This window comes from Coturnix japonica, chromosome 7 (genome assembly GCF_054131305.1).
Source record: "Coturnix japonica strain WE chromosome 7, WE-NBRP24, whole genome shotgun sequence".
Classification (NCBI taxonomy): domain Eukaryota; kingdom Metazoa; phylum Chordata; class Aves; order Galliformes; family Phasianidae; genus Coturnix; species Coturnix japonica.
In genome coordinates this window covers 17,313,799-17,334,644 of record NC_140669.1, presented here as the reverse complement: position 1 = coordinate 17,334,644, position 20,846 = coordinate 17,313,799, and the positions used below count along the sequence as shown (strand labels likewise).

General features: G+C 38.4%; 1 protein-coding gene across 9 annotated transcripts in view; it reads left to right on the top strand.

Moving 5' to 3' along the window:
- TLK1 (tousled like kinase 1) overlaps positions 1 to 13,546 on the top strand; it is an 83,637-nt gene extending 70,091 nt beyond the window's left edge. For all 9 annotated transcript variants that reach the window (XM_085552501.1, XM_085552500.1, XM_085552503.1 and 6 more), the window contains 9 exons: positions 1,826 to 1,923; positions 3,285 to 3,366; positions 3,655 to 3,746; positions 3,833 to 3,922; positions 4,415 to 4,584; positions 5,844 to 5,979; positions 8,405 to 8,516; positions 8,818 to 8,925; positions 11,795 to 13,546. In XM_085552501.1, coding sequence (XP_085408627.1) covers positions 1,826 to 1,923; positions 3,285 to 3,366; positions 3,655 to 3,746; positions 3,833 to 3,922; positions 4,415 to 4,584; positions 5,844 to 5,979; positions 8,405 to 8,516; positions 8,818 to 8,925; positions 11,795 to 11,971 — 1,065 coding nt within the window. In that variant the 3' untranslated portion in view covers positions 11,972 to 13,546. The remainder of the gene's footprint in view (positions 1 to 1,825; positions 1,924 to 3,284; positions 3,367 to 3,654; positions 3,747 to 3,832; positions 3,923 to 4,414; positions 4,585 to 5,843; positions 5,980 to 8,404; positions 8,517 to 8,817; positions 8,926 to 11,794) is intronic.
- The last annotated feature ends 7,300 nt before the right edge of the window (positions 13,547 to 20,846 follow it).

The window sequence follows — 20,846 nt, the reverse complement described above, 5'->3', positions numbered from 1 at the left end:
ATATAGCAGCGACCTAAGGCAGCTAAGCTGATTCATTCTTGCTTAAAGGTATTCACAGTCTGAGTGTCCTAAATAACAGCTGGAAACAATGCAACCAGCCAGTTCTCTTTGGACTAACATTGTCCTATGAACCACATTTTTAGAACTACTGAATTGAATAATATATGAATAAAAAAGTCCAAAAGAGGCATAACTGATGTGTTGGGTTTTTTGTCAGCCTTTAGGAAGAACATAGATGACAGTGTGTGTATAAGTGTGTGGCCTTTTTGAGGAAGAAAGAAGGACTTTAGAATTCTTCATTGAGGAACATTGGGTTATGAGGAACTGCATATAGTTTCAGAGTATTTAATGGAGATGTACAAGTATTAATCTAAATATGAAAAAGTTTCAAATTTTGTAAACAGAAAAAAAACAACAATGCAAATGAACCAGATAACATTGCATGTTGTTAAAAACAAATGATGTATCATTTGATCTGGATTCCTAAACTTGTTTGATAGTTTTCTAGATTATATAAATACAGATGTTGTGTCAGAGTGGGGTTTTGTGGTGTACAGTATTCTGAAACAGTGACTTCAAAGCATTTTTCTCTCCCCTGTGGTGATGTCAACCTCCACCCCTTGTACCGTGACTTGTTGCCTATAACAGCACCACTAGATTGTGCAGTTACAGTATCAATTGGATCAGAAAACTGGTCTTTTATCAAAAAAACAAATGCGCATATATTAGGAAGACTTGCTCTTTTTTTTGTTTTGTTTTTTTCCTTTTAAAGAAAAGGTTGATCAGTTTTCAAGTCTGGTTCACCATGTAGCTGTACAAACAGCTTGTGCCAAAATAACACGAAGATATGGGGCACTACTGGAGGGGAAAAAAACCCACACACAAAAGAAACCCAAAAAACAAAAAAACACGTATCAGATGCCAGGCTTTCTTTCTCCTTTTCAGCTTGAATAATTTTGCAATTATTAGATTTCTTGTATGGACTAATTTTGGCTTTCAAGTTTTAGAGGTGCTTATTCTGAAATAGATGCAGCTCTTTTGACAGAATCTTTCAATGAACCTACCACGTGGATATTTGTGCTGGTTTCCATAAATTAGGTTCTATGCATTCTTTTCCTTTTTTTGTTGAGATTCTGAATAGATAACTACTTAAATGTTCTCTTATATGCCGAATAAAGATGACATAGTTCTAAGTGCCAAGATTAGTTTGAGAATATCCTCTTAACTAACATAGAATTTTTGAAATTGCATTTGAGGTTTTAGGTAGTACACATTCTATGCTTGTAAGTTTAGTAAGATAGAAATGGATAAACATTTTGAAATGAGCTTTGTTTTGGTGTCTTATATCAGTGCTTTAAGAGCAGTTTTGCTATAATGATTTTTTACATTTTTTCTTTATCCTTCAACCTCTAATATTTCAGACCTCTTCCTAATCTTCCAGTTTGTACAAAATCTGTAACTGTGCATACCTCAGTTTTTTTCTTCGTTGTACATCAATTTTAGTCTGCTTCCCAGATAATTTCTCTCCTTGGCTGAGGTACAAAACCCAGCTGCTTCTCATTTTGAATAGCATCCCTACAGTGCAGAACAACACTGTGAACATGCCGTTACCTGCCGATTCATGGACAGAAGTTCCTTGAAACATACTTTTTGCCTTATCTCTGAGTTTTTCAGGCTTTAGAAGAAAAGCAGTGCTTTCTTCTAGTTCAGTATGGTTTTGTAATGTAATGTTCCTCCATCATCACTAGTATTGATGCAGGGGTAAAAATATCCTTTTCAAGTGAGGAGCAAATGAGCTTTTATACTTGATTCTTTTCATTTGCAGGAGGAAGCTGAAATACAAGCAGAACTTGAACGTTTGGAAAGAGTTAGGAATCTTCACATCAGAGAACTGAAAAGAATAAATAATGAAGATAATTCACAGTAAGATTTTCTGTCTTGATTTTGCATGTCTACTTCTAAAATAATGCTCTAAAATCAAATTTTGATTGTAGGGTATAAGCAGGTTCATGGTTTTTTCTTTGGTTCCTTGTTTGTTTGTGTATATTTTAAAAAATAGCTTATTTAAGTTTTACCAAACAAGTAGTAATTTTCTTAAAGCTCAGTAGTTCACTGAATGCAGGAAATAATATACACGAACAGGTTTTAATGCAGTTTAATTGCTAAAATTTGCAATACCGCATCACTAGGAAAAGAAATCTTGGAACATTCTGCTGACAGTAAAGCAAGAAAATGGTGGGGAAGTTTGGTGCAGGAAGGATTATTTCATAATACAGTTAGGTCAGGAGAGCATGGTGATTATCCTGCAGCATCATTTTGCATTTGGAAAGTTTTTCATATTTGCTTTTCATATGAGTGTGAGCAGATACTTAGTAACTTGGTGTGCATTCCCTGTGTTACTGTTTGTTATTTTGTAACTTCTTAGTCTTATATAAAAAATCATTTTGTAGGAAGATGAGTGTGTACAACAGGTCTGGTCAGGTTTTGTGTGAAGTTGGAACTATATCTTCCTTATCAGTTCCAGAAAGCAGAAGCTGACTTACTGCAAATTGGAATCAGTGAGCAGAGCACCACTGTATCTCATTTTATAAACCTTTATGCAAAGGAAGGTTTTGGGATTTTGGCAGGATACTTGCAGAAGGATGTAGGGAAGAGGACCACAGCTCTCTAGAGATGCAGATTGCAAGGCAGTTTTCAACAGTAGTTTGAATTTTAGCATTGTGTGGTTTCTGGGCATGTTTATTAATAAAGGTTAAATGAACAGATTGGAGAGATGAAGAACATACTGAAATTCTGTGCTTCTGTTTGTTCAGACAGTATAGAAGCAGACCACATGATATGGAGTGGAAGCAGGCCCTACTGATTCTACTGTTGATGATATTGATGCTGATTACTATTGTTGATAATGGTTTTGTTTCAAAACCAAGTAAGCATAACGCAGAATAGTATTTTCCTTATTGAGTTATCATGAGCATAGCATTCATAGAGAGTGGGTTAAAGGTGTTTTTATCTTATCTTCAGAAGAAGAAAAAAATGACAGAAAGTTTGCCAGAATTAGCACATTTGATAGTAAAGATGTGATAGGAGTTTTACGCGTAATAATTGAAAGATGCTGAAATGTACTGTGTTGTATAACTGTTCCATAAAGTTGCACATGGTTAAATATTCTTATGTGTCACTAGTAGGAAGGAAAGTTCTGTTTTAGAAGTAATACTCAGATATTTACATTTCAGTCTGTGTTTGTAAACCTTAAACAAAATTGAATTAAATCTCTTTTTTTCAAGGTTTAAAGATCACCCCACACTGAATGAACGGTATTTGTTACTCCATTTACTTGGCCGAGGTGGCTTCAGTGAAGTATACAAGGTAGAGTGTGTTTAGTCTACTTAAACTAGTATTTGAGGCATGTACTCTTGTACATTTGGTTTCTGGGACTGGCGTGAAGGTGGTGAGAGATCTAAAATAAGCAGCAGGATTTTAATGTGTATACTCGCTGAACAGTGATTAAGCAGAACCTCCTTGATTAATCTATGGAGGGGAGGTAGTATTACAATAGAAACATGAATTACATGCCAGTTTTGTTTCTTTCTGTTGGGTGTTATTTTTATCGTCATCTTTGGTTATAACTACTATATTTGTGGGTTTCTTTTTTAGGCTTTTGATCTTTATGAACAAAGATACGCTGCTGTGAAGATTCACCAGCTTAACAAAAGCTGGAGGGATGAAAAGAAAGAAAACTACCACAAGTAAATGTTAATGACTTATGCTTCATATGTTAAATTGAATAGCATTTTATAGATTATGGAAGATTAATGTATCAATCTTCTTCTAGACATGCCTGCAGAGAGTATAGAATACACAAAGAACTGGATCACCCCCGGATAGTTAAGTTATATGACTACTTCTCCTTGGATACAGATACGTAAGTACATGAAATTATATGTTTTTTAGAACGTGACAAGGGCTTTAGTGTTGTGTGTTGGATAAGCAGACAGGAAGAATATTTGACTTTCAGGCAGAATACTTAGGGTTTCATTAGGGACATATTTTGGAAAAAAGAGGGGGGAGGAAAAAAGGACGTCAGCAGGAAAAAACCCCAACCACTAGTTTGTCACAGATAGATATGAGTATGTGTGCATGTGTTGAGGAGATCTTCTATAGAGTGATGAAAACACTATTTTGTAACACCTTTTCAGTGTGCATAAGTTTTCTTTTTTGGTGAGTTGTTTGTGTTCTGATTGATGTCAGATTTCATAATCTAATCATTTTGCCCCATGTTTTATTAACAATTTCATTCATGTAATTTAATATTCAGGCAGCTGTTGTTAAAGTTATTGTTATTAAACTAGATTGTCATAACTTTGATCTTGCAGTTGGATATGTCATTTAATTATGTCTCTAAATTCTGCTGTAGGTTTTGCACGGTGTTAGAATACTGTGAAGGCAATGACTTGGATTTCTATCTCAAGCAACATAAATTGATGTCAGAGAAGGAAGCTAGGTCCATTGTAATGCAAATAGTAAATGCACTACGATATCTCAATGAGATCAAGCCCCCTATTATACACTATGATCTTAAACCAGGTAAATGAGAAATAACAAAATTGAAAATGTCATCACATTTTTACCCTCATTTTGTTTATAATTCATGCCTCAAAATAGCAGTTATCTTTGGCTTGTCAGATTGATTTTAATCTGAGAGGTAGATACTTTTTTTTCCTAATTTTACAGTTAATATAATCTGTCTCTTTTTATAAAACTACTTGTTACAACTTTTCTCCTTTGTGTTATTTTGGTTTGTATTTGTAGGAAGATGTCATAGAGCCTGTAGATGCATTAGTATTTAACAGTATAAGCATGTAAGATCCTCTCTGATCATTATAGAATGTTGATTTGTAAATAATATTTTCCTTATATATTTCTTAGCCTATGAAGGGTTGAAATAATGACTTTCTGCATCTAAGGATAAACGTTTTCAACAAGGACTTTGCAGAACGATTTACTGATTCTGAATCTATTTTTTTTTCCTTATGCATTTTTGCATGTTTATAGTCTTATTTTACTACATCTTTATCTGAAACAGTTCAGCTTTTCTTCATGAAGCTGGTCTAAATACCACTGTTAATTGGATCTCTTCCCTAAATCCTGGTCAAGTTTTTTAGTAATAATAACAATGAATACTGTCTTTAACAATGTACTTTTGTTGTATTCTGTCTTTCACATTTTTTGTGAATTTTAATCTGCTAGACTTTCAAGTCTAGGGTTTGTAGTGTAGCCATTAGTGCCAGGCTGTTTGCTTGCTGAATTTTTCATACAGATTTCTATTAAAGGATAACAGATTTAATATTATGAAATTGTGAAGAATGTAGTCTTAGTCTCATTAGTTTTTGCTCTGTTTTTAGAGAAAACTTGTCAAATGATTTTAAAAAATGAAATTATTGCACAACTTTAACATGTGGAATTGTATTTTTTTGAACTGCAGCAGTGCATTGGCACTATTTCCTGGCATGTGCAGACCCTGAAATGTGTAGTTTAGAATTCTTTCTGGACAGAAAAGTACAAAATTTCATTATGGCTGGTATACTGTTTTATATTGCTGTCCTGACAGCTCCAAGTTGAGGAAGCCATCTAACATGATAGGAACACTCTGCGTTATCACTACTGAGACAGCACTGAAATGTCATAGTCCAGATACTTTAGACTCAAGTTCATAAAAATGATGTAAAGATGTCATTGACCCCTCATTAACTCGAATGTTCCTGAAAATTTTGGCTTGTTTTGAAAACGAAGCATTCCGGTGGTATTTTTTGAAGTTAAAAATGTATTTTTTCCCCTCTGTTTAGGTAATATTCTTCTTGTAGATGGAACAGCATGTGGAGAAATAAAAATTACTGATTTTGGCTTGTCCAAAATTATGGATGATGATAGCTATGGTGTGGATGGAATGGATTTAACTTCACAGGGAGCAGGAACTTACTGGTAATGCCTGGTTTGATTCTCTTCTTAGGATATTTTTGAGGCTTCTGAAATGCTTTCATAAAGCTAATTCCTTGAGATAGCTAGGATTAAAAATACTAACAAGAATGACAAACAAAGATTTTTGTGCAGTATTGTGGATCTTGATATTCATGAAATTTCAGGAATAGTGCCATAACTGAAATAAGTTAGGAATATATATATATAAAATGTGGAGCAAATCTCTGGTTTATAAACATTGTTTCCCAGAAGAAGCAGGTGTTTAATCTTTGGCTGCAGGTAGTTAAAGATGTTTGACAGAGCTGTGATGATTAAGTGTGGGTGCTTAGTCCTTGGAAATCTTAGAGCAGGGATTACCAGAAGGTAATGTCCTTAGGATAAAAGAGTATTTACTCTTCCATCCTAAAGGTTAATGACAGCTGAGGAGCTGTAACTTGTTTTCTGTGTGTACCCACATACTTGTCCAAAAACCTGAAATCTTAAAGCTGCCTACAGAGCGAGATGACAAAAAAAAACCCCAATTGATTGCTAACAGAAAAGCCATTTCTAGAATTTGTTCCCTAAAGATGCAAGTTGATACAAGAGATCTTTGAGCCTGTGTGCACAGTACCTGTGTCAGGGTGAGTGGAATAGAAAAACTATATTGACCAGACTTTGTGAATTGATCCGTTCATTTTTCTCCTCTTCTGCCTATAGCAAAATAGGATTCAGCTTTTGGTTCTTAACTCTAAATGGGGAAGCCGGTGTCCTTCCGATTTCTTCTTTTCCTGTATTTGGAAGTTGCATGTAATAGATTTAGTCTTTTCCTTGAGAATTTCTGGGAAGAAAAGCCTCACGCATACTCTTGAGTGAATGGAAATGTGCACGTCCTGTGAAAAGACAGTCATCCAAGTTGAAGCATTTTGGAAATGTTAGACTGTTGCTGCTTTCCTTAATGCTCCAATTTAAACATGAGTTTAAATATATAATTGTAGCAACACTATTCAAAAAGTTTGGGCCTTTGGCTTTCATTGGAAGCACCACATGCACTAGTTGTGGTGGGAACTGACAGATTTAAAGTTGTTTGTGACCATTAGACACTGATGATAAATCTCCATGTTTATAATTTTTGCTTTCTCTGAGGGAAAGTTTTGAGTTAGTTTTAGATGAGGATAAGTCAGTGTAAGGAAAATGGCATAAACTCAGCAATGTAGTACTGGGAGAGATTTTTTCAGTCACTGGGTCAAGTTACCTGTCCTTCCAAGCATTCAGGTCATGTAATCTGCTCTGTAAACTTAGAGCCATTTGTATTAAATTTGGTGTTTTGTACCCACTCATCTCTGATTTGAAGTTTGTTCCATAACCTCAGTTCTATAATCATTAGAAACTTAATCTTCTAATTTATGGAACTGTTTACTTGTATCCAGTTTGTACTTGTTTGCTCCTGTACCAACACTTGTCTCCTTTGAAATAGGTTGTTTCCCTTCCTGATACTTGCTCCCTTGTATTTTTATAGTGTTTGGCTTTTTTCTGCATCGTGGCTTTCTATTCTTCGTGTCATCTCAGTACTTTTTCTGTGTGCTTGCATTAGTTCAAGCCCATCTTTCTTGTATGTTGCCATCAGAATTGTGCACAAGGATTCTAGAAGAATTTTTTTTGTGTGTTATATGAAATTCATAGTTGTGTTGCATTCTCATTTCTCTTTTGCTTATTTCCATTTTCACAGGCATTTCTTTAAATTATTTTTAAAGTCTTACATGTTTTTGATAAAAGAATATCTGATAAGTCATTGCTCTGAAGGATTTTTTACCCCTGTTTTTTAGATTTTTATTACAGTCTTTATTAATAAACTGCCTTCTTAATGATACTTTTCAGGGTTTGAGATTTTCTTTCTTTATTTATGTATTTATTTGAAGGAGATTGCATTGCATGAGTTCGTCTCTAATTCAGGGATGCCATAAGAATTTAATCAGCTTTCAGCTTTTCAAGTATGGCTTCCATGGAAATTATAGGCATAGAAATATGATCACATTTATCTACCTTATAACTCATATTCTTACAGAAAACTTTCAAATCATGTGTATGTTACATTTCATTTCTAATGAGACCTAGCTTTAAATGTCCTGTATGGCTTTCATCTTTGCACGTTAAAGTAGAGACAGAAGGTATATAATTACACTAATAGGATCTCAGTGCTTGAATAATTAGTGATTATTAATGGTTTAATTAAAGAATCGGTTCCTTGTTTGACTGCCTGGCTATACAAAAAATTGTTCTGCCAGTTTTGGTCTGTGTTCTAAGTGTGGAAATAAGGATCATAAGATAACTGTACAGCTGTTTGAATAGCAGCTTGCACAGATTTTTTTGTATGCCATCTCTGATCTTTGAACAAGTTGTAGTGATTCATACATCTGCTTGCTGACACTGAGGCACATGTTTTCCTTTTCAGGTACTTGCCTCCAGAGTGTTTTGTAGTTGGCAAAGAGCCACCAAAGATTTCTAATAAGGTTGATGTATGGTCAGTTGGAGTAATCTTTTTCCAGTGTCTCTATGGTAGAAAGGTAAGGAAAATATTGTCTACCTATCTAAAATTGTTAGTATAAATGCTTACCTGTTTTCAGTAGAATGTGAACAATAGTTGTAAAGATGTGAATCCATATGGAAATGACTTGTGTTCGTTTTTGCTAGCGTGCACTGATACTGTGAGAAATGTAAGAAGCTTTAACTAAAACAGTTTCTTAATTGAAAGAATGGTTAGAAACATATATTAACACTGTATTCAATTTACTTTTGTGTTAAGTATCTCTGAAATCATAGCAGTTAGATTACTGTCATGAAGAAAGTCCTGTCTTTGTTTTTCAGCCATTTGGCCACAATCAATCACAGCAAGATATCTTGCAAGAAAATACAATATTAAAAGCCACAGAAGTCCAGTTCCCTGTTAAGCCTGTTGTTAGCAATGAAGCCAAGGTAATGTTTTATATGAGCGCAGAGCAGTGGTTAAAACCTGTTTCATTTATTTTTAAGGATTCAGCTATGAAATTGCTGTTAAGAATGCTGTGGGGTGTAGTAACTTAACACATAGGAAAACATGATGAAGATACTAATATTTTCATGTCTTAGTTTCAACAAATTTATTTTGGGACTTTTTAAAGTCACGTGTTTGAAAACAAGACCATATAATCTAGAAATCTGCAATTTTAAACTATACTCTCTCAAAAATAATCTGCTTTCCTTTTTTTTTTTCCAGAAGACTTTAACTTTCTCACTAAAAATTCTTGTGAAATACTTCTGCAAACAGTGGAAGCTTTCTCTGAAAATAGTGTGTTTATTCGCTCCAGCCTTATTGGCTTTAAGGACTGTTTGACTACTGAATACCTGGAGAGTGTTCCTGCCAACATTCTTCCCCTTCAGAAGTCATACTACGTGTGCATTAATTTGACTGTGAGCTTATAAGCACACATTCTTAAGATTAATATTTGTTGATGCTGTTTCAGGAAAGAAGACAGCTAAAATAGTTGATGAGATATAGAGGTGTGGATTGAGATGTTTTTTGGGGTTTTGATAATTTTATTTTGAAACTTGTAGTATCAAGCACACGTGCACAGACTAGCCATTGAGAGCACAGATTAAACGGGTTTTGATCTAGTAAAGGCGTGTGTTGATCTAGTAAAGGTGTGTGTTCGGTGGCCCTGCTAGGCAGGGGGGTTGGAACTACATGATCCTTGAGGTCCCTTCCAACCCGGGTCATTCTGTGATTCTGTGATTTTCTATGTTGTTGCTGATGTGAGTATCTATGACAAAGTCAGTTTTGTGGATTTGGAAGAAAACATTCCAAGTTACTTGTTTGTAAAAGTAAAAGGCTGCTAAAAGTATAAGGATGCAAAGACAATTGAGCTTCTTATGATAAAAATGAGAGGCAACACAGTTTTAAAGGATGTAGCTTCCCAAGAAAACAGTTATGTCAGGGACCTAAACAATAGCGATGCATTTGTGTTGGCTATATTTTCTAGAACTAATTTTAGTAAATGAACTGCAGTTAGAATTATGACTGTTTGGTTAAATGTTATAGTATGCCCTGTTTCTTTGGGGGAGCTGGTGGTGGTGGGTTTTTTTTTTGTTGTTGATTGGTTTCATTTGGGAGAGGTTCATCTCAGTTTGGAAAAATCATCTCCTTTGAATGCAGTTGACAAATACACATCACGTAACTTACAGCTGGTAATGTTATGTGCTAGCATTTTGTATTTCTGTCTTTTAACTCTGCATTTCTTTGTGATAAGTAGTGTTTTTCAGAAGGGCATTGGAAGAGAGCAAATAATTCAGTGTTGTTCTGATGTAGGTCATTATTTTATATTCTCTATTCCTTGTTCTGTTTGAAAAAACAGGAATGGAGAATAGTGGAAGATTATTAACAACATTGTAGTAGCTGTAAATGAGAGGGAGAAATTATTCTCTGGTGGAAGCCCTATAAAACTATTTCAGACTAACTTGTAAATTTGGACAGTTTATGATGACTGTGTAGATATATAGGCCTGGTAGTTGGAAAAGAACAGCAATAAACTGAAGTTTTGATTTGGAAAACATGGGGATGAAGTAAAAACAGAACCTGAAATGACACTGTTAGTTTCCAGACTGTAATTGTCCTTTGGTACTTGCTACTTTTTCCTGTTTTGTGAAGCATTCTGTGCATTATGGCAGTATTTGCACTACCACAGAAGCGCAAAGTATTCTGCAAACATTTTAGAAACAAACTGTTACTCTGAGAACCTTGCAAACTACGCTTAGCAGCTCATTTCTTAGGGATTCATTATGAATAATTCAATTAAATCCCCAGATGTCCAAGAATGTGTGAATTTATGTTAAGATGTGCGTGCTTTTATTTTGAGACTAGTTCCTGCTGGATATGTATATGTTAGAAGGAAATTTTAGCAGGAATCTTTAGGACTTACATCACAGATTAAATTTTCCTCTAATCTCACGTTTTTAATTTGAGCAAAGGACAAACAATTGAAGAGATTTATCAAGCAAAGATAGGTAATTCTTTTAAGTTTTGGATTAAGTAATGATGTGCTAATGAGTTCTGTAGCAGTAATAAGGATTTTCTATCATTAAATGTTGAAGCCCAAGTTCCCAGGGGACTGAGTGTTCTGTATATATTAGACATGAGACTCAACAGAAATACACATCATGCAGTAATTGACAGATATCATGTAGACCTTGATGAAGGACAATACAGTGTCTCAAAAGCTGCCCTGGAGATAAATAGAGATTTTTCCCCTGTTTTTTAAGATATTTTAAGTCAGTTGTAATTCTCTCCTTTCTGAGAGAGAAGTTCAAGCTAGGTGGTGATTTCTTAAATGATGTGTTGGTTAGTGCGTGTTGGAAGTGGCAACTGTCTCTGCATCTTCTGCTCTTCATGTAGTGCACTGCTGGATGGTTTTAGAAGCTCCTTGTAGTTCCTCTCTACTTCCTGAGTCCTCTGACATTTGCTTTTAGCTTTTACTATGCTGCTAAGGAATAACACAAGCAGAATTCTCCCTCTGTGAAATGCTAATGTTTTGCTTGTAAATATAGTTCACACATCTTTTCGTCTGAAGTATGTGTTTGAAGTGTGATTACTCTAAGCCAATTAGGCTTGCTGATATATTTTTTTTTTCTACTGTAACATACTCTTTTCCATTGGAGTCTGTAGTAGAATGTTAGGCTGTCTTTGAATGGAATTATATGAGAACAAGAGTCTGTTTAGAAGCTGGTTTATCTTGGGAGGACATGCTTATTTGCTTGTAAGCAGATGGAATTATTTTGAATGGTATTGTGACTTTTTGCATTCCTCTTCTAGGCCTTTATCAGACGCTGTTTAGCATACCGAAAAGAGGATAGATTTGATGTCCATCAACTGGCTAACGATCCTTACCTTCTTCCTCATATGAGGAGATCAAATTCTTCAGGAAACTTACACATGACTGGGCTAGCAGCATCCCCTACACCACCTACTTCAAGCATTATTTCATACTGAAATTTCTCCAACTGAGGAATGGCATGATACCTTTGTGTAGTTTCCTGATGCAGACTTGAGCTTGAGAACATTTGGGTGTTTTTACACAGGACGAGTTTGATAACTGTGTTTTCAGGCTGAAGTCCTCCTACATAGTGTTGTTTGTATGATTGGAATGGGTCATGGACTGTGAATAAATATACACTTCAGAGAACAACCTTAAAACGCTGAAGGATGACACTGCCTGTTGCACACTAGCAGGTATACTGTGTTTAAGACTGAAGAAAAGGTTTTTAGTTTTTTCTGGGGAACATTGTAAATAATCTTTTTAATACTTAAAATACATTTGGTTGATACTGGAAAGTTCTAACATGAAGGGTAGTTTTTCATTATTTAAAATTTTTAAGAAAGGTAGTGAGCAAATTTGAGAACAAGAAAAATTCCGTGTCTGGTTAATAAACTAAATGAACTGCCGTGTTTCCAAGACATTGATCTTCTGAAACCAAAGTAAGAAGTGCAAGACAGTCAAAGCTGTGTTCTACATCAGATTCCTCGATGAAATTATAGTATTTTATTTGGCACTCAGGCTTATACCTCCAAACATGGGGAGTTCTTTCACAGAATTTAGGTTGATAGGGAATTCCTGGTACTTATTTCTCAAATAGGTTGCTAATTTTGAAATAAGCTTAATTTTCTAAATATACTGTACTTGCTGTGGTATTGAAACTTGTGAAAATTTCCAGGCCTCTGATAAAAGCAAACAACAGTGTGAAACCAAATGCAAACAGGTCATGTATAATATTCTATGCAGGAATAATGATAAATTCCCTTCTAGCTCTATTGTAAATTGTTGTACAGATGTCACATTTTCAGTTAAATTTCAGCAACTTATTCCTGTACAAATGTTTAAAGTATGGCTTTTTCTAATTGGATATTGTACTTTTTTTTTAAAGTCTCCCTCAAGGCGCTTTTAATTGCTGCTAAACAATGTTGCTTTTACTTCAGCAAAAGAATCAGATGACCTCCTTAAGGTGCGAGTAAACTGTACGTTATAGAGAGACTGAGTAGGAAACTCATTAACAATCAAGGCATGTAAACCGAGCTGTGTTGGCCATATACAGTACAGTTCCGTAAGTCAATTTATTGCACTCTCAACCTGTAGAGTGCACCAGTACTAGATGTAGAAGTTGCTCATGGCTATTCTCTATTTCTGGAAGTTCCTATCTACAAGGAAATGTTTCTTGTGGCTTGTACAGGTATTTTAAAATGTGAAACATTTTCTAACTGCCTTGTATGGTAGAAACTTATTTTTCAAAACAGCGTATCTCTCTCCAGTTCACTATTCTTTCTACTGTTCCATTCTGGATGCTGAATACTATCTGTAATTTTGTCCATGTTTCAGAAAAAAAGGAGGCTGTTCTTACCACAGGTTTTCATTTAGTATTGTACAGTTAAACTGTTGCTCTTGTTTCTGATGTTGCAAGCCATTTTGTTTTCATTGTATATAAAGAAACATTAACTGTCTCTTTAAGATGCTGCTGAAATTGTAGAGAATGTAGCCAAAACAGTAATAAACAATGACAGTTGAAATTTCAAGGTTTTCATTGTGTGTTTTTGCATTTTAACAAAGGACAAATCTGCTTTCCTTATCACTGAGCTACATTCACCTATCAAAACAAGTTCATTTCGATGGCGAACAGAAGTAATAGAGTAATACATTCAAGCAACGTTAGGGCTGAAAGGGGAGACTTCCATAAAATTTGAAGCATCTGTCACAGTGAAATAACCTATGCATTATTTCAATGAGTAGGCCTCACAGATACAGTTCCAGTTATTTCAGTAGGTTTCTCTATAATTTGTTAGACATAAAAATAGACTCTGATATGTTCTGCCTTTCTGTTATGCCAGAGTTCTAGGACTGCATCCTTTTCACCATATGCCAGTGTGAAACCAAGGTCTGTGGTTCAAGGATTATGCCATGGCTGCATACTCACGTTAGATTTCATTATATCCTATTCTGTGTCTTGGAAGTTACAGACTGTTTTGCCTAAGGAAAAGAGGTAAGACTGCGTTAACTGTTTTTGTGTATCCAGAATGTGTTGTGATAACCTCTAGTACTTTGAAGCTTAGCAATATGTTAGAGAACTGTTAAAGTAACCAAAAATTGTAGAGCTACCTAAAGAAAAGGGGGGTTAGGCATTATAGTGATTCCGAGAGGGCTTGTTTTCCTTGTTGTTAGAATCTGGGAGTACAAGTGGCTGACTACATGACAGTTACTCCACCATGGCAGATGTTTACTTCTGAAATCTAAACGCTTCTTTTTAATGCATTTTCATACAGAAGCAAATGAAGTATTGCTCTCTCATCTTTCGGATCAAAATTGCAAGACCTTAACACAAGTGCAACCCTGTGTACCGGAGGTAAGCATCTTGCAGTACTGTCAGTAGAAGTTTTGTATCCCCATGTGGATTCATTCTGTGTTCACAGCACGTCCAAGTTGGTGTCTGATGGCTGATGCTCAGCAATTTGTGCTTGGGATAGAAGTACCCTTGAGACTGAATCCAGAAGCCTGAATTACTGCGACTTGTCAAGGGATGCTGATCACTTCTAGGTAATTCATACATCCATTGCTTAGGCTGTATTTTGTGCACATTTTACTCGATTCATCACATCATCCTTCGCTGTATTTCCCATGTTTTTCTGCTGATTTAGTTGCAGGTAGATAAAAGAAATGAAGTTAAACTTCATCAATTCTTAATGAACCTTGCAAGCAAAAGTCTTACTTTACACATGTATACAATACTTATAAATTTCTACGTGTACAGAAAGATGCTAGAATTCTACTTTACTGTGTGATATAAACACCTGCTTGCAAGTTAGAAGCAAGTGCAAGATGAATTCTTCATTTTTAACTGTGATTATAGTGCCATTGCAGCCACAGTTAACAGTGCTTGGCTTGTTTCTTTAAAACAGCCATGTTTTAGCACAGTTTTATTTGTTTGTACTGAAGGTGTTAAATCGGTGGAGTGTTTTTCACTCTTAACTTGGTTTGTGCTGGTTGATAGATGGGGATTTCGGAGAGACTAGTTAGCGCTAATTTTCTGAAGAATGCTTTGAAAGCCAGCAAGGAGATGGGAAGAGCATTGTGTTGCTGGCCAGCTGCCCAAGTGCTATTGACCGCACACACCGCAGCTATGAGCGAACTGCTGCATAATTAGAGAAGCTTTCAATAGCCCACAAAGCTGACAGCCCTCTTGGTATGCAAGTCACGGGTATGCAAGGCACAGCACCGCTGTCTGCACCCCTCAGCTTGCTGAGGTGCTGGGTGTTGCTGGGACTCTGCACAGGAACTGGGGACCTAGACAGGTGACTGGATAGGGTGTGTGAAAACCATGGAAGGGTAAAGATCCAGAGGTTCCTGCTTCTGCTTCCCCATCTTTCTGATCCTGGACAAGCACAGACCCAAAGCAGGTTTGTAACCAGCCCACGTTGATGGTTCCTGAGCTTACATCTCGTTTCTCCCCTCCAACAAAAAACACAAGTTGGGAAGTATGGTATTAATCACTGTTGTGCTGTGAGCTGTTAGGTACCCTGAGCAGGGTGGTGAGGACAGACCTGTGTGTGCCCTCAGGCTGTGCAGCTACCAGGAAAGCGAGCAGCTCTGGGATGGTGTCTCTGGGACATTTCAGAGGTGCTCCTGGAACCTGCTGTGCTACTCCAAAAGCGGCAGATTTCAGTGGGGAGGCCTGGGTGGGTGTTGGGGGCAAAGGCAAACTCAAATTTGAGGGCAACTGCAAGAGAGGCTCCAGATTCCAGTGCCTGAAACCCTTCAAGTGGAGTGACTGGTTTCACAAGCCAGTGGTGTCTCGTGGCACAGTACTGCAGCCCTGCTCTCTGTGTGCCTGCAAGACTGCCGTGCTTGCTGGGTTGTAAATAGCCTTCCTGAGGGTTGGTGCTAGTGGCAGAGTTGTAAGTGCTGAGTTGGTAGGGAAGGCAAGACTGCAAACAGGCCACAGGCATTGCCTACTGTCCAGACCAGCGATACCACCTCCCTGTGAACAACAGACCAATGGAAGGGGCCTGACTCAGCAGCTGGGCTGGGTGCAGAAGTCTTTGTATTTAACCTGTGTTTTCCAGTCCTGTGCGCTATGCTGTGAGGATCAGTTCCTTGCCATGCTACTGGTGTGTATGCAGCTGAGCAGGTTTCTCTGTCTTGGTTTCCTTTTGTGCTGGTTTGTATGTGAGGCTGCAAAGCCAGCATTAGTTAGTTACTAAATTTGTCTGACTGCAGGCCAGGCTGGGCCTCCTGCCGTGGGTTGGGCATGCCTGGCTTACAGGGTTCAAAGAATCAGAGTGTCCCCCAGTGCTGCCACACCTCTGCCTCATCTGCCCTTGGGCTGAGCATGACGGAGGCACGGGGCCTGCCAAGTGGCAACACATGTGGGCCTGGCTTAGTGGGAAGGTGCAGCATCCTCTGTTGTCCTAGGCTAGGTTGTCCCTCTAAGCAGCTACATGAGGAGTTACTGGGCAGCTTTGTATATTTTCATAATAGAGAACTTTCTTGCTGGCAAAAATAACCTAACTCATTCAGAAATGATTCTTTTCAGGCTTACAGCTGTGGCTCAGCAGCAGCTGGTAGAGCTGGTTTGAGTGCTGGAATACCTTCCCTGCTTGTCTTTCTATTGAAAAGCCAGGTAGATCTCACATTAATTGGCAAACTATACTTTAGCACTTGTCCATAATGAGTTTAGAGCAACTTATTCCATTTGTTCAATGACAGTTCACAGTCATTGATGTGATACCATTAAATCCTCATGTTGCTTGTAGAGTTGCATGAGACTATACCAAATGCTGAGGCTGATTTCATAAATTGCTTTCTTTGGGCTGCCACAAGTTGGGACAGTTTTATTACTGAGCCTAAGACGGTTTTATTACTCAGCCTTTAGACAGCCTAAAGACATTCTGATCTAACAGATTAACATAGCATGAAGGTTATTGTCACATGCAATTGGCAGAACCCAACTACACAAAACAGAGGAGTTATTCCTCTTTCATCCTTTATTTTCTGTCCCAATTCTTGTATTTTTAGTGAAATTTATCCTTTCTGCTTTATGTTAATGTCTTCACTTATAGTTTGAATGAACATACATATATGATTAGCAAGTTAAACTAAACCTGTTGTTAATAGTGAAAAGTATGATGAAAGTTGTTTTGCTCAGTGACCACTGTGAGGAAATTGGAGGAATTATACTGATAGCTTTTTTGGGGTGTGCTGTGAAATCCTCTGTTAACATCAGGCAGTGCTCTGAAGGCCTGTGTACTTTTGCAGATGATGATTTAGGTTGCAGGGATTTTGCCAGGTTTGTGCTGGGGGGCAGTACAGACAGGGCACAGAGAAAAGCCAATGTAAGCCATTCCCACCTGAAACAGCATTGGCTGCAGCACAGCTTGGGCATGGTGACAGTCAGTGCCCGCTGCAGTCAGCACTGCTCGCTCCTTTGGGATGTTGCACCAAAGCCTCCTTCCCTCTGCCAGGCGGTGGATTTATGTGTCACCAACACTGTTGTTCCTAGACACTGACATGCTGTTTCAGTGTTTACTAGGTTTTGACTGAGCATGGCTATCTGCTGATTCAACAGATACTAAGAGTACACTGTTTCTCTTGCAGCTTGTGTGAAGCAGGGAGGAATGTCTGGAGCAGAAGATGGAGAAGAATGTACTGGTTTATATATTCCCCCTGACTGGAGCAGCAGTTTGTAAGTAAGGATCGAGACTTCGGGACAGACGCATGGCTGCTGTCAGGGCTTTGATGCAGCATTTAAAAGCAGTTGATACTTAGCTGCAACTATTCTGAAGCTTGTCTCCTCGTTTTTGCTGTTAAGTGGTGGGGAATTTGGGAATTCAGGTGTTCTGTTACCATAATGATGAATCCATAAAATTCATTGGTGAATGCCAAATAGTTTGAAGCAGGGTTCAGTGAATGCATTTGCAATTGAAAATGGCTGGAAATGTTGTACCTCAGCTCTTCTTCTGGTTCTCACCACCCACTGCCATTCCTGTCCTTCAAAATGATGCGGTCACAGCTCAGAGGCCTTTGAAAGTATCACTTTATCACCTTCATGTCACACATCCCCATGTCATGGTCACTCCTTAAGGTTTCCCACATGGTATTTGTAGGATATTGTGGATGTAAAAGTTTACTAGCAATGATGGTTGTAAATTAATTTATAATAAGGTGAAAATATAGCAATACTATGTACTGTATATGATATGCGAGAAAGTTCTCACTTTAAAATTATAATGTATAGCAGTTATTAGTCATAATAGCGTATCAGTTGTATTTTAGGGCAATGAAATACCCTTATAATTCACCCTTATGAAATTGGTTGAATTTTTGACCCAAGACAAATACTTAATGTGAAAATTATCTGAGCGCTGCACCAAAGTCAATTCCATGAAGTTCTGGAGGTGTGGCAGAAGCATCTGTCTTCAGAAATAAGAGTATTGTTTGGCACTCATTTATGCACCCCTAAGGAAAACAGCTACTGGTCCAAGTGGCGAAGGGTGTAGGGGCTGCAATGCCCACAGTCTTTTTGTGCTCTGCAGTAAGGTTACCTCAGCTGGAGCTGTATGGGTGTACGTGTGCTGGTGGCCATGAGAAGCTGGGCACCCTTCTGGAGCCAGGGAAGGCATTGCCCACATGACAGCTGTAGGCAGCAGTCTCCAGTGTCTGTGCTGCACCGACATCTTGGCAGTGAGTTTCTCCTGTGGTTGCTTGCTTCCCTCTGCAGTTGTGCCAATAACTTCCTCCTCCAGTTGTGTTCCCCCAGCACTGGATCCAGTTGAAATGGCAGGGGGGAAATTCAGACACAATGCAATAAAGCCACTGGAATTTCTTTGTCATCAACCCTGAGGGCATGTTCTCATTAGAACCACGAGTTGTACCCAGCATTAGGCTCTTTCATGTTTGCATGCTTTCCCTCTGAACTGCAGAGATTAGAGCCTGCTGTTAGCGCTCTCTCTCGGTGCCTGCTTGGTTTGACAGGGAGGAAACTCTATAGCTGGAACTGAATGAAGTGGCTTCTTCCCCACAGCAGCCCTGAGTCCTCCCTGCCCTTAAAAATGCCATTTCATGTGGCGTTACAAAGATCGTGCTGGAGAGGAACCTCTTACTTCTGGTGAGGCAAACAAAGCCTGGGAAGACTGAGGGGCACGGTGGTGGGTTGATGGATGGACCAGATGATCTTGGTGGCATTTTCCAGCTTTAACGATTCCATTAACTCCAGGTGCCATTTTGTGACCCCTTCGGCTTCTCAGCTGCATCTAAGTCCTACAGCCTCAAGTGCACACCATTAATTTTTATTTTTATTTTTGAGGGTTTGGTCTCTGTTTTACAGCTGTTGCTGCTCTTTCTTGTGAGGCAGCACATTCATGACTACAGCACCATATTTTCCAGTGGCAGCATGTGGCAGGGTGCTTGTGCCCACCTACCAGTGAGGTGAGCACCACTCCCCTCAGCCTCCTGAGTGCTGCAGCCAGCTCCCTGCTCCCTGTGGCTGCTCACAGGATGGTGCTTGTTGCTCCAGCTCTCCTCCCTGCACAGTCACCAAGCGACCATCACCTGCTGAGCTGAAGCAGCTCAAAAGAGGAGCAATGTGGTGCCTGTGAGCACTCTGCTCGGTGGGAGGAGGGGAGTGAGAGTATCCCATAAAACAGGGAATATTTCTTGTCTTGCTCCAGTAATTCAGCACAGGCCTGTGCATTGGATTGCTGAGCCCAAGACTTTGTTTCACCCTTTTCGAAAGGGGATTTGAGCACTTCCCTGTTGTGATAGTCATACTGATTTGTCTGAGGCATAGGAATTATTATGTGTGTTAATCAGAAGGCCATCTGGCTTTCCTGTCCTTTAACAGATCTCTTTCAGCTTCTCACTTCCTATATATATATATAAAAAAAAACAACAATAAAAATCCCTCACTTTTATTTTTAGCAAGCCTGTGCTAGCTTTTCACAATGACAGTGCAAGGCACCATCCAGCAGTGACGTGGGCTTCCTTTGGGTGAGTAAGGAGAGAAGAAAATGGGGGCGGAAGATGCAATAGAGGTCAAGAATCTGAGAATTAGCCTAAAATATTTCCTCTGCAGCAGAGGATATGGTGGCAGCCGTTGCCACAGTGGGTCCTTTGTGGCAGGGGCTGTTCATGGTTTGTAATGAGACAGTGCCCAGCACCCAAGGCAGGGTGAAGGTGGGCACAGTGAGGATGGGACCCAGGGCCAAAGCAAGCAGTGCCACCAGCTGGGGCATCCTGGGGTAGACAGGTAAGGATGTGCTGCCATGCCTCCCTGTGAGCCAGGTATGGCAGTGCCCAGAAAGCATTTAAAAAGCATTTGGCTCAGTACCTCAGGGTTCTGGCCGCTTCACCCCAGATCCCTCAAAGCCTTCCTACTCCTTCATGACATGCAGTTTTAGGCTAAAAATAATCAGAAGTATAATGCAATCCAGAAGGATGTTATTTTTATTCTTTTTTTTTTTTTTTTTTTTTTTTTTTTTTTTTTTGGCTGCTGGGAATGAAATCGAACAAGAAATGTGTTAGGAACAGTGCGTTCCTTTCCATTGTCACACAAGGCATGTCCAGAGAGCAAGTGCGGTTTGTTCCTTTCTCTGACCAGGTGTTGCTTATAAGATGCACAAGAAATATGTTTCAAATAAAAACCATAACCCTTAAACAAAAGGTAATTGTTCTCCAAATTCAGCCACTTCCAGTGCCCAGCATGCTCTCTGGCAATATGCAGGCTTCCAGTTGCTTTCCATTTTCTTGGCAGTTGCATTCCAGCAGGATTTTATCCAAGCACTGTTTATATGTACAGAAACGGCTCCTAATGTCTGAGGGCTGAGC